Raw genomic sequence first — 14,119 nt, forward strand, 5'->3', positions numbered from 1 at the left:
GGGCGGGAAGAATTGAGAGAGCAGCATGGAAACATATACACCACCACATGTAAAATAGATAGCCAGTGGGAATTTCCTGCATGATGCAGGGAGCTCAACTCCGATGCTCTGTGATAACCTAGCGAGGTGGAATGGGGTAGGAGGTGGGAGGAGGCTCAACAGGGAGGGGACATATATATGTACCTATGGCAGATTCATGTTCTTATATGGCAGAAACTAACACAATATTATAAAGCAATTATCCTTCAGTTAAAATAAGTAATTATTAACAACAACAAAAAAGAGGGATTTCTGACTGTACCAGGTTTGGAAGGTTGAAAGAACACAAGTAGATGCTGAAGTCATCCAGACACGAGTAACTTCAGGAAGTGGAAACGGCTGCTACCTCTAGATGCTGGGGGACAAAAGGAAGAGCTGTGATCTCAAAACCTGAGGGGTCAGAGGAGGGCTGCCATGGCTGGGCTCTGCCCTGAGGGAATGATGAGAGCTGGGACTTGAATCCCCTGGGGGACACCCCAGAGCTGGTAGTCAAGAGCCAAGACTAGGAAATGGAGCCTGTGCTGCTGCTCGGTGGATGCTAACAGAGGCTGAAAGCAGAAACAGAGCCTTTTCCCCCCTCCTCCCTGTTCCACCATCAGAACCTCACAGAAGCCAGCGGCACGCAAGCCTAACGAATGTAGATTGCAGAGCCCCAGCCTTGGCATCACCTAGTAGATGCAGGAGGGTGGGGCTGGGCTGAGGGTCAGTAGGCAAATAACCAGCACAGATTCCCAGCAGCAAACGGTTCAGATTAGAACATCCTCCAACAGTTCGAGAATTGTAGTGCTCATTTTATTGCCAGTCCTGGGTCAATGTGGAGTGGTGGTCAGCTCTCTGGTCTCTCTCTCTGATGTCCCAGCCCCTCAGCAGGGGCTGTGTCCAAGCTGAGGCTAGTGGAGGGCAGTGTTGCTGACTATGGAAGGAGGCTCTGGGGCTGTGTTTGCTCTTTGTTATGCGTCTGATTATTTTGCTAAGTCAAGTTGGATTAGTTTGGGATGTATATGCACTTCTGAGGTCAAAGCTGAAAGTCACAACATCGGAGATTTTGACATGGTCTCCTCTTACCACCTGGGAAGTTGGTGCTGTCTGGGCAGGTAGGCAAGGGAGGAGGGAAATGATGAGCTCATTGTGGGGCAGGATTTGAATGGAGACATTAAGGAGGCGGCTGGATATGTGAATCTGTATCTCAGTGGAGTGATTTGGGGCTAAAGATAATAATTTGGGTGCTTGGTGGTAAGTGAAGATTTTGAGAGTGTACGTAATTTCCCAGGAGAGAATGCAAGAGTTTAGGGCAGAGTTGAAACCAGACCTTGTAGGACCCTCAGCATTTTCAAAGTGAGAGGAGTCTGTGGAGACAAGAGAGACCATCCTGATAGAAAACTGTTCTTTTTTTTTTTTTGGTGTGGACCAATTTTTAAGCCTTTATTGAATTTGTTACAATATTGCTTCTGTTTTAAAAAAACAATATTGCTTCTGTTTTGGTATTTGGGCTGCAATGTGTGAGGCTCTTAGCTTCCCACCAGGGATGGAACCCCCATCGCCTGCATCAGAAGGTTTAGTCTTAACCTCTAGACTGCCAGGGGAGTCTCAGAAAGCTCTTCTTTTGACCTGATTATTTGCTTGCACCTTTCATCCTGGGTATTACTTATTTGCACTGTAATAGAAGATACCTTCAACAACCGTGATGTCAGTTGGAAGCTCCGATCCCAAAGTGCTGATTTTTGGAGATAGTCTCCTCAAATGACATCTTCTACAAATACGATGTGGGCAGAGTCCACATTCCTGTCCCTTTGCTTCCGGACTGGCCTTTTCTGTCCCCATGTCTGCAAGTTTCTGGTACCTGTCTTGGAAATTGCATACACTTTGTGGTCACACTAATGTTGCTGCCTTAAATTGGCTCTGGAATTGAGTTTGATCCATTGACTTTCTTTTTTGCTTTGTCATTATAGCTGCTTTTTAAAAAGCAAAATTACTAAATTTTCTTAGTCAATAGTTTCAGTTTGGCAAAGAAGAGGCAAAATGCATGCAAGGCTCTGAAATCTGAATTGAGATCACAGAAAGGTCTTTTCCTGATTAAAGTGTCCAGTGAAAAAAAGCCTATATGGGTAAGAGCAAGTAGAATTGAAAAAAATATTACTACTCTGGATAAAATAAATAAGCTTCAAAGGTATATTGTACAGTGCAGGGAATATAGCCACTTATTTTACAATAACATTAAATGGAGTACCAGTTCAGTTCAGTTCAAATTTTGAATTACTGTGTCGTGCACAAAGATTTGTACTGCTGCTGCTAAGTCACTTCAGTCGTGTCCGACTCAGTGTGACCCCATAGACAGAAGCCCACCAGGCTCCCCCGTCCCTGGGATTCTCCAGGCAAGAACACTGGAGTGGGTTGCCATTTCCTTCTCCAATGCATGAAAGTGAAAAGTGAAAGTGAAGTCGCTCAGTCGTGTCCGACCCCTAGCGCCCCCACGGACTGCAGCCTACCAGGCTCCTCCATCCATGGGATTTTCTAGGCAAGAATACTGGAGTGGCTTGCCATTGCCTTCTCCGAAGATTTGTACTAGTTGTTGTTAAATCAAGGCTGTGTGAGTCTCTCAGTTGTGTCCAACTCTTTGCAAATCTCTGGACTGTAGCCCCTCCAGGCTGCTCTGTCTGTGGAATTCTCCAGGCAAGAATACTAGAGTGGGTTGCCATGCCCTCCTCTAGGGGAATCTTCCCACCCCAGGGGTCAAACACATTTTTCCTGTGTCTCCTGCATTGCAGGCAGATTCTTTACCTGCTGAGCCACCTGGAATTTAAATCAACTATATCTCAATTTAAAAAATAAACAAAAGAACAAAAAAGAAAAAAAAATTTTAAAAAGCTCAAATAGTTATCTTCCCCCCCTCCACAAACCATAGAGATGGTCCACATTTTGAGAATAGAAGACGTACCCGAATCTGAATTTATATGACCAATAGATATAAGGGTGATCTTTACATCATTAGCATCGTTTTATTTTAAAAGGGTTCTTGATGATGCCTTTAAGTAAACAAGCTGCTAAAGTGAGTTAAAAGCATGTTTTGAATTATGAAAAAACAGATTTACACATTTTTTCAGGGACACACCCCAGAAGGAAAGTATTGTTGTAAAGTATAGAGCAAGGTCATGAAAACTTTCATGGGAAGGAAAAGAATGTAACATTGCTTTTTACCTCTTCTTTCCCCCTTATCAGCATCTCAAAATAGACCAACTGTACATTGTACTGTTACAGTTTCATGGCTGCAATATCAGTGACGTCTCACTTAATTTGAGTCCTTTAGCCTTGAGCTCAAATGACCCTGCGGAAACAAGCGAGTACTTTAAAAATGTCCTCAGAGGAGTTTGCAAGGGCAGGGCTGTGTGGGAGGGTTTATGGAGGAAGCACGGGGTGGGTGCCCTGGAGGAGAATGGAGGCTCTTTGGAGAAGAGACAGAGAAGGTCCAGAATTGCATCTCCCAGGAACCTGCTGAGACTGGCTTTTCTACATGAGGGTGCCATGTTGAAGGGGACATGGGTGGTGCACCCAAGCCATTCCAAGCAGCACTGAGGCTTTCTTACCTCAAGTTTTCAATTGTGTTTAAGGTCATGTTATTGGCTTCCCAGGTGGCGCAGTGGTAAAGAATCTGCCTGCTGTGCAGGAGACATGGGATATGTGGGTTCAGTTCCTGAGTCTGAAAGATTCCCTGGAGGAGGTAATGGCAACCCACTCCAGTATTCTTTTCTGGAGAATCCCATGGACAGAGGAGCCTTGTGGGCTGCAGTCCATGGGGTCTCAAAGAGTCAGACACAACCGAGCACACATGCAGGATCTGCAGGAGGAGTTCATGTTAGTAGTTTCTTTGCTCCCTGGGGCCAAACTTGGGGAGCTTTTATGACATCTAGCCCTCAGCTCCAGATACAGACCCAAGTTTAACTTAAGCGTCCGGTATGGTCTGAAATACTTGTGGGGTTATTTTGTTTAGTTTTGATTTTGCTGTTATCTTTCGTTATCTCTCAGTGGTATCACATTTCCAATACCAACTGAATGTGAAATCAGTCAGGAATCTCCTCCCTGAGGCCCATGTGTTAGCAAAAAAACAACTATCCCAGTGGTCACCGAAACCTTCTACTGAATGGAGATGGTCATATTTGGTGTACAGGATGTTAAATTTAACCCAACAGCTAGGGCCAGAGGATATGACAGAGGCTGTAGAAAGGGATTAAACTATGTAAGGTGATTTCTTCTCCACCTGTTTTGACTTTTCAAATGCGTCTGGCTTTTTTTTTTTTCCTGCTGAACTGCAAGACTTGTGGGTTCTTAGTTCCCAGACCAGGGAATGAACCCCGGGCCTTTGACAGTGAAATCACTGAGTCCTAACCATTGGACCACCAGGGAATTCTCTAGTCTGGCTCTTCTTGGCGTATTGGGGGATGAGTAAGGTCGGCATGAGAGGAAGTGACAGTGGAGTGTGTGCACAGTTAGGGAGATCTGAGCCTAAAGCTTTGTGGTCCTGGAGATTTTTTTTTTTTTTTGCAAGATGGTGTCGGTGAATCAGCATTTTCTTCTGAAAGCTTCGACACTTACAAGTTGCTGCTCAGTTGACTTAAAAAGAAATCTAAATACTATATTCTTTGTTGTTTTCTCATGAACAATGTGTCTTCCGATTTCCAAAGAGAAGTCATATAGTTCATGCCTTTCACTTGTAACTCTGTTCAGTTATTTTGTTTGATAGGAGGAATTTTTTTTTTCTAAGTTTCTGAGATTGCATTCCACATAGCTCTTGTAAAGTGACCCAGACAAAATCAGTAGTTACTAGTTTTTTCTTATCTTGAAGTTACTAAAGCAACAGGTTTGCTTTCCTTCAGTTAATCATCATGCTTTGCTTTTCTGTTATTGCCATGCAGCAACTGTATGATGGGAATTTTTTTTAACCTTCTTAATTTCACTGACTGGTATCTTCTTATCTTCACTGGAGACCACATGGTTAGACATAGCATAGTTATTTCCTTGCTATCATTCAGGATCAAATTTTCCTGGACTTTTCCTGGAGAAAAGTGTCATTAATAGAAAGGGCTTCCCATGTGGTACTAGTGGTAAAGAATGTACCCGCCAATGCAGGAGATGTAAGAGACACGAGAGTTCAATCCCTGGGTCGGGAAGATCCTCTGGAAGAGGAAATGGCAACCCACTCCGATATTCTTGCCTGGGAAATCCCATGGACAGAGGAGCCTGGCAGACTACAGTCTATGGGGTCGTGAAGAGTCAGACACAACTGAGCAACTGAGCAGAGCAGAGAGTCACTAATAGAATTTCAAACACTATTCCTAACGTTTCCCTGGATTACCTCAGTGTCCTTCGGTGCATTGACGGGGAGTGGGAGGGGGAGCAGTTATTGGCCAGGAGTCCTGCTGTTTGGCATGCACTCTTCTAGTGTCACGGATGCCGTCATGAGTAGGACAGACAGGATCCTGCTCTCAGGGATCTCACGGGCCGCTGTATGGGGCTGGCTGACAGTGCAGTGGGATAAGTGCTGTGTTAACACTTACTGTGTGAAGGGGACCCACAGGAGAGGCACCCAGCTAGGTCATCCTTGAGACACTTGAGCTGAGCCTTGAAGCCTTGTTAGGGTTTAGCTAGATGGGAAGAGCCTTCCGAGGCAATGGGAATAGCGTGTGCAAAGGCTGGAAAGGGCAGGGTACTCCGAGGGACTCAGGATTAGGAAGGAAGGCATGTGCAGTGTTGATCAAGAGTGGCGGAAAAGCGACTGGAGCAGTCAGATCACGGAGGGCCTGGTCCACTGTGTTAAGGAGATGGGTTTTGTTTAAAAAATTTTTGTTAAGGGCTTTATTTTTTTTATTATTCTTTTAAAGAATAATTTCACTTATTTATTTTTGACTGTGCTGGGTCTTTGCTGCATGGGCGTTTTGTTTTTTTCTTTAATTGCCGCCAACAGGGCTTGCTGTCTGTTGCAGTGCGCGGGCGTCTCATTGTAGTGGCTTCTTGTTGTGGAGCTCAGGTTCAGGGGCTCAGGCTTTGGCACGCTGGCTCAGAAACTGCAGCTCCTGAGGCTCTAGAGCTCAGGCTCAGTAATTGTGACGCATGGGCCCAGTTGCTGTGTGTCATGTGGGATCTTCCTGTATCAGAGATTGAACCTGGGTCTCCTGCATTGGCAGGCAGATTTTTTACCACTGAGCCACCAGGGAAGCTGAGGTGGGTTTTATTTTATTTTATTTTATTTCAATCAGGAGATTGAACCTGTGTCTCCTGCATTGGCAGGCAGATTTTTTACCACTGAGCCGCCAGGGAAGCTGAGGTGGGTTTTATTTTAAAGGCAACGGGAAGCCACTGAATCAGTGTGGGGAATGACATTATTCAGTTGCCATTTCGGATAGCTGACTGGCAGCAGTGTGGAGGAGGGGTTGAAAGAGCCCAGCTGGGAGGTTCTCAGAGTAGTGGCCTGAACGGAGGATGTGTTCATGGAAGCAGAGAGAAGGCAATGGAGTCAAGAGATGTTTGGGATGTAGGATGGGACTTAGTGGCTGATGAGTTGGAGGTAGGAAGGGGAGGAATGTGTGTAGGATGAGAAAAAAAAAAAAACAAAAAACTTCAGTGGTGATAAAGGAGTATCCAGGGACGAAAGAGAAGAGACTTAGGTCCCACAGGCCAAGAAAAGAGGAACTCTGAGGAAGAGATTGGTCACTAGAGTCAGAATACCCAGAGAGCTCATGTTAGTGAAAAGTGAGAACTTATTTTGGGAGTTTAGAAACTAAAAGGTCATTGGTGAGAGCAGGTTGAATAGAACTGTTCAAGGTGTATCAATACTAAGGTCTATCAAGTAGGAATGAGTTTGGCTGCAAGTTATTATAGCTGTGGCTTCCCCGATGGCACAGTGGTAAAGAGTCTGCCTGCCCATGCAGGAGATGCAGGAGACGTGGGTTTGATTCCTGGGTTGGGCAGATCCCCTGGGGGAGGGCATGGCAACCCACTCCAATATTCTTGCCTGGAGAATCCCATGGACTGAGGAGCCTGGGAGGGTACAGTCTGTAGGGTCGCAGAATCAGACACAACTGAAGTGACTTAGCACGCGTGCACCCATGTATATCTATTATATAATATATACCTATATTATATATATTCACATATATAATATTGAATATATATGTATATATGTGTAATAACCCTTATGTCTCTACATTTTGCAGATAAGGAATTGGAGGCACAGAGAGCTTCCATAAGTTGCCCAGTTATTCTCTAATCAGGAGTATGTCAGGGGTTTGAACCAAAAATGAAGTAACTGCAGACCCTGCTCTCAGGTACAGATGTGGGAATGGGGACAGGCTGGACAGTTTTCGTTGATCCTTGTAGCTTTCTGTATGGTTCTTCTATCAAGTCTCTGGATCAGTTCTTGGGAGCCCACTCTGTTCTATCTGTGCTCATTTTATTCAGACTTGGAAGTTCTCTGTATTAATTTTTATCTTGGGAGCGGTTTTCTGCCATGTCTATATTGGTCCATTTCCTCAGCTTGCTGATCCCATCTGCTTTCTGTCTTCTAGGAATTTCTCGCCATTTCTGATCTGCTGCTAGTACCCTTTTTGTTTTTCAGCACTGTTATGTATGTGTCATATGCCTCTCTTTATATACAGACATATATATATATATGTATAAAGTTTATTTAAAGGTATTTGGTACAGTGACGAGGAAGATGTGTGTGTTCAAGCCACCGTCTTGATTCAATGTCTGCAACATTTTCTGTAGGTATTTTATTTATCTGCTTTCTCATGTTGACATTTGTTAATTTCTTTATCCTGCTGCTGTAACGATTAAACTGAAAGTAGCATTTAGGGCACAGTGGATGCAATACCATGTAATAGCCTAGAGGCTTTTTGGTCTTTTGAATCTAGGTGATTCGATTCTGTATGGTTTAGTCACAGTCCTAAAGAGCAGACCCTTCCAGATATAAAGTCAGACAATGAACTTTATTTCTTTTATTGAGACAAGGGAGGAAGAAGTGGACCAGTATTGTTTATTAAGCTTCCTTGTGGATAAATAAATCATGAAAATATGATAATTGCAAATATTGAAAGCATTGAATGCAGGGCTCATGGGAGAGTGAGTTAAACATTTTTTTTTGATTGAAATAAAATATACATACGGGGAAGTGACAGCTCACACTTTTGTAGCTTGATGTATTTGAACAACATGAACACATCCACAAAACCAATTAACAATGTAGAAAGTGACCAGCTCCTTGAAATCTTCCTGGTAACCCTGAATTAAAGATAACCATTACATTTATTTCTATCCTCATGGGTTAGTTTTTTCTGTTTTTTAATTTTATGTGAATTGAATAAAACTATCCCTTTCCCCCATCCTTCCTGCCAACAATGGTCAGTTCATTCTCTACGTCTGCAACAGACTTTTTCATATTGATATTATACCCTGCAGCTTTACTGTATTTATTATCTCTATAGTTTTTAAGTGAAATCTTCAGGGTTTTCAATAAACGAAATCATGTCATCTGAAAATTGTGACAGTTTTACTCCTTCCTTTCCAATATGGATGCCTTTTATTCCTTTTCTTTGCCTAACTATAGGCCTTCAAATACCACGTTGAATAAGAGTAGTAAGAGTGAACATCCTTGTCTTGTTCCTAATTTTAGAAGGATAGCTTTCCTTTTTACACAACTGAGTATAATATTAGCTGTGGGTTTGCCAATCATAATTATCTTAAAGATAATTTTTAATGTCAGTATTGGGATTGCCTATTGGATTATTATTTTTCCCTTAATTTTCAGTTGTTTGGTTCAGTCTCTTGGCATGATAAATGATTTTTTTATTTTAATGGTAGATGCTGTATATGAAGATTTCCTCCAGAGAGAAAGTTTTATTCTGCCACATAATGAGGGTAAAGGTCAATAACCTTGATGCAAACAGGGACTGAACTAATTCAAGTTTGCATATCAGGCTTTGTGAGGGCCCATCTCTTTCAACCTTGCAGTTAGTCTTAGGCCTTTAGGCCTTCAGGGTTTGAACCAAAAACCCAGGGTGTTTACTGAGGTTCCCTGTTTTGGGGCAACTTGAACTTTATAATTTTGTCTCTTGATCACTGTGATAATGCAGAAATCTCCACTTCGATCTTTAGCCTTCTAGCAGCCACTTTTGCTGGTAGCCAAGCATCTTATCTTGCCTTGTGCGTATATGCAGCTTGCTGCTGCTGCTGCTGCTAAGTCACTTCAGTCGTGACCGACTCTGTGTGACCCCATAGACGGAAGCCCACCAGGCTCCCCCCTCCCTGGGATTCTCCAGGCAAGCATATGCAGCTTAAGAATTGTCAAAAGCCTTGAGAGAAAATTGCACACAGCCTATTGGGTTTGCTTCTTTATATGTCCTTTTATCTTTTCCTGGAATTTTGGCCTCCAGCAGCAGCCTGATTTCCTAGGTTACAGTGTACTTCAGTTTCCCTCTTCCCAGCCCAGCAAAACTGCTGCAGGTTCTAGGCTGAGGCTTTCTGTTTAGCTTTTATATCATGTGTTGCAAGGCAAGAATTTCCCCAAAGGGAAAAAGCAGCTGTGAATGTATTGCTCCTCTCAGTGCGTTTCCCTTCATGATTTTGGGCCTCTGAGATCCTGATTGCCTTGGTTGCTCTCTGCTGCCTTCAGAGATTTTTAAAAATCATCTTGTGTTTTGAAATATTTTTAGACTTACAGAAAAGTTGCAAAACTATCACAGAGAACTCACAAGTGCTCTGTGCTCGTCTCCTAATGTTAACAACTTACCAATAACCTTCATGATTTAGATTTACACTTGAGTATTGCCTTGTTTTCAAGTGATAATAGCAGGACATGACTACTGACTGGTTGAATGAAAAGAAAAATGGAGCCAGTAGAGAAGGTGAAATTTTTGGTTCAGGGCTTCTCAAAGCACATACTACTCGGCTGAGACATCTCCCATGACCAGATATGGGTGGGAAATGCTCTATCTTACATGCACCCCCTTGGAAATCAACAATGCCCATTTCCACTTTAAAGTCTCTGAAAAGTCTCTTTTAGTAGAGGTCTGCTTAATTTTGTTTATCGCCATGCTTCCAAGGATATAGTGAAGGAGCTGTTCTTTTGTGCGACTCTTACTCATGTCCCGTGCAGCAGGTGTTTTGTGGCACATGTGTTGGAAAATACCGTTCCAAAGCACATTCTGAAATCCTGAGGTATAAAATCTGCTTCTTTACATTTTCTCCTAGATTCTGGCTTTCTTGCTGTCAAATTTCATGCTTCATAAAAGGGAAGAAGTTGGAGAAACCAAGAGTTCTTTGAAAACTTTTTTTTTTTTTGCACAAGCAGAAGTCCAAGGCTGTGTTAACATTTACCACTAAAACCCCAACACATCTAGATGAAAAGCAAAAAATTCATGTCTCCCAAATAAATGTCTTTTGCATCCCTGCTCTGTTGTGGTCTTTGAAAGCGGTTTTTATTTTTCCATCATTGGTTAAATTGGAGCCCACCGAAAAGTAGATGGTGAATGTAGATTGTCATCTCTGATTATAGCAACAGGCCATCCTGGGACAGGTCTAATTGCCAACATGACCCTTTTTCTCATGAGGGGAAGATCACAGGAGACACATTTCCTTAGCTATGTGTATTTTAGATTCGTTACTTCCATCTCTCAAGCCCAGGTCAGATGCAGTGTTTGTGATGGAGAAGCTGGATGGGGGCGCTTACTAGTAGTTTAAGGCTGAAGAGGGTACATAGAGTTTTAGACTAAAATCTGGACACTCTTCCACTGTCTGCCTCTTCATTGTGTGTGTGTCCCTTATCTCCTAATGAATCTCCTTGTCTCCCTTCTGGTTAGTTCTGGGAATTTCTTGGCACCTTCTCATCCATTTAATTTGCTTTCCTCCGTCTGGGTTTGAAGAGCAAATTGTACTTCTCTCTATTCTGCATCTCTTGTGTTACGGCCATTTACTTCTGCTTCTTAGTGTAAGTGGTTGCAAGGTATTTAAGGAAGTTTATTTATATTTGGCTGTGCTGGATCTTCGTTGCTGCACGGACTTTTCTCTAGTTGTGGTGAGCAGGGGCTACTCTCTAGGTGCAGTGCTCAGGCTTCTCATTGTAGTGGCTTCTCGTCGCGGAGCACGGGCTTCAGTAGTTCAGCATGTGGACTCAGTACTTGTGGGTCCCAGGCTCTGGAGCACAGGCTCAGTAGTTGTGGGGCATGAGATTAGCTGCTCTGCGGTATGTGGGATCTTCCTGGACCAGGGATCGAACCCATGTCCCCTGCATTGGCAGGCAGATTCTTTACCACTGAGCCACCAGCTGTTGCTGCTGGGGAAGACCTGAAATGTATTTAGATTGATTGATCTTTGTACGTTTAGCATATTGACCTAGTTGGTAGACTTTCAGATGTTTGTTGAATTAGATTGAATGACATGTATCAGTTTGAAACATGGAGGTGGTTTTTTTTTTTAATGAATTTAAAGTACCACGTTGATTTCAAAACACTGATTTTGCTGCATCTCACAGGTTTTGATGTATCTTCATTATTAAATTTTTTTTTTTTTTTTTGGTAACTCCTCTTGGGACTTCCTTTTAAACTCATCGTTATTTAGGACTGAATTTTAATTTAAAAATTTTAAAACTTTATACCTGCATATTTATTTATATTGGGTTGATTTCTAATTTAATTGAATTATGGTTAAATTGTGTTCTGTATGGTGTTGACTGATTTGTGACCTAGTAAATGATCACTGTTTCTAATGTTCTATCTGTACTTGCAAAGACTATATATTATCTGTTTATTAGCTGGAGGGATATATATATATATATATTTATGCATATTTTATCAAGGATATTAATTTGATCATTAAACTATCTGTATCCCTTCCAAGTTATTTTCTTTTAATCATGTTTGATCTGCCAGTTTTCTGAGAGAGTTGTGTTAAAATCTCCTTAATGATTGTGGATTTGTTATTTCGGTTGTTCCTCTCAGTTTTTGCTTAATTTTATTTTCTAAGTTATGCTGTTAGATAGATTATATTTTACCAGAATTTTGGTGAATTGCTCCATTTATTATTAGATCAGGTCTCTCATTATTAAGTTTGTTGTTCTTCTTCAGTCACTAAGTTGTGTCTGACTCTCTGAGATCCCATGGACTACAGCAGGCCAGGCTCCCCTGTCCTTCCCTATCTCCCGGAGTCTGCTCAGATTTGTGTCCACTGAGTTGGTGATGCTATTTAACCATCTCATCCTCTGTTTCACCTTCTCCTCCTGCCCTCAATCTTTCCTAGCATCAGGGTCTTCTCCAGTGAGTTGGCTCTTCACATCAGGTGGCCAAAGCTTTGGAGCTTCATCTTGGGCATCAGTCCTTCCCATGAATATTCAGGGTTGATTTCCTTTAGGATTGACTGGTTTGATCTCCTTGCAGTCCAAGGGACTCTCAAGTTTTCTCTAGCACCACAATTTGAAAGCATCAAATTCTTTGGTGTTCAGCCTTCTTTATGGTCCAACTCTCATATTCACACATGACTACTGGAAAAACTTAGAGTATATGGACCTTTGTCTGCAAAGGGATGTCTTTGCTTTTTAATACGCTGTCTAGGTTTGTCATAGCTTTTCTTCCAAGGAGCAAGCATCTTTTAATTTCATGGCTGCAGATGCTAAAGAATCTGCCTGCAATATAGGAGATCTGGGTTCAATCCTTGGGTTGGGAAGATCCCCTGGAGAAGGAAATGGCAACCCACTCCAGTATTCTTGCCTGGAAAATCCCATGGACCGAGGTGCCTGTCGGGCTACAGAGAGTCGGACATGACCCAGCAACTAAACAGCAACAAGAAGATAATTTATCTATTAGCATTTTCACTCTCCTGTACGTTGCATTTTAGGTATGTCTCTTAAAAGCTCTATATAGCTGGATTTTTTAAATCGACTCTATTAATTATCCTTTCATGTGTTGAACTTATTTGCATAGATAATGATTACTGACCTTTTTGGACTCGTGATTACTATCTTAATTTTGTAGTTTCCACTTGTCACCTTTTATGTTCTCCTGAATATCCTTTATCTTTGTTTTCTTTTGGATAGGTAAACATTGATTTTCCACTGATGTGCTGGTATGGATACTATGTTATAACTCATACTATTATATGTATATTAATTGTTTTGTGCTTTTAGTAGTTACCACTAATTACATAAAGCAGATACTTCTCATACATTATTAAATCAGTTACGCCATTCATTCTCCATCTCCTTCTTAACACAGATGAACCTTAGTGTGTTCAAAATAACGTGGTCCAGTGGTTAAGACTCCACACTCCCAATGCAGGGGGCCTGGGTCGATCCCTGGTCAGGGAACTACATCTCACATACCACAAGATCCCACTTGCTGCAACAAAGATAAAAGATCTTATTTATTCTAATAGAGAAACTGCCTTGTGTTTTACATATAGTAGGTGCATAATAGGTGTCTGTTGAATGAGTGAGGAGTGTGTATTTTCCCATATTCTTAGCCTATGGTTACTCCTTCCAATGATTTTCTTAAAGGATTTCGTCCAAAAATATCCAACAATTTGAAATTGAATATTTCTTTTTTTTTTTGGTAATAATTCGACTCAAATACTGTGATAATGAATGATTGTACAAACAATTACTTGTGTTTATTTCTACAGCTGTTTAGTGAAAAAATAAGTGGTGTTGAAGGAACAAAACTAGATGACGAATTTCTTGACATGGAAAGGGTAAGAGAACATTTTAATGTAAATTATCTCATAAATTTGACTTTTACTGTGATATGAGATATACTGGTATCGTAAAGGATATTAGAGTGGGGATCTAGGAGGTATGAATTAAAGTGTAGATTATGGACTCCAAAAGGCAGTTCTTTCATTAATTCCAAGTTCAAATGAAGACCCTGGCTCTTGAGAGATGGGCTATGGCTAACTGGTGCTGTCTACTGGACAAAGTCAGAATGCTAAAATGATGGCCCATAGTGGTGAACAGTTTCAGACAAAGTAATTGTGATTAAGTATCTTGGAGAGTCAAAATGTATTATTGGGAGGAGACTCTTCAAATACATAAACATTGATCTAA

The 14,119-nt window shown here is 41.8% G+C and overlaps 1 protein-coding gene across 3 annotated transcripts in view; it reads left to right on the forward strand.

Annotated features, from left to right (window-relative positions):
- SH3GL3 (SH3 domain containing GRB2 like 3, endophilin A3) overlaps positions 1-14,119 on the forward strand; it is a 109,352-nt gene that overhangs the window by 42,128 nt on the left and 53,105 nt on the right. For 2 of the 3 annotated variants that reach the window (XM_055417551.2, XM_088829789.1), the window contains exon 2: positions 13,699-13,767. In XM_055417551.2, coding sequence (XP_055273526.1) covers positions 13,699-13,767 — 69 coding nt within the window. Of the gene's footprint in view, positions 1-13,698; positions 13,768-14,119 lie in introns of those variants that run through there. The other variant, XM_088829790.1, reaches the window with a different exon arrangement.

The sequence above is a fragment of the Moschus berezovskii genome, chromosome 21 (assembly GCF_049115385.1).
Source record: "Moschus berezovskii isolate FMDL1 chromosome 21, NW_MosBer_1.0, whole genome shotgun sequence".
NCBI classification, from domain to species: domain Eukaryota; kingdom Metazoa; phylum Chordata; class Mammalia; order Artiodactyla; family Moschidae; genus Moschus; species Moschus berezovskii.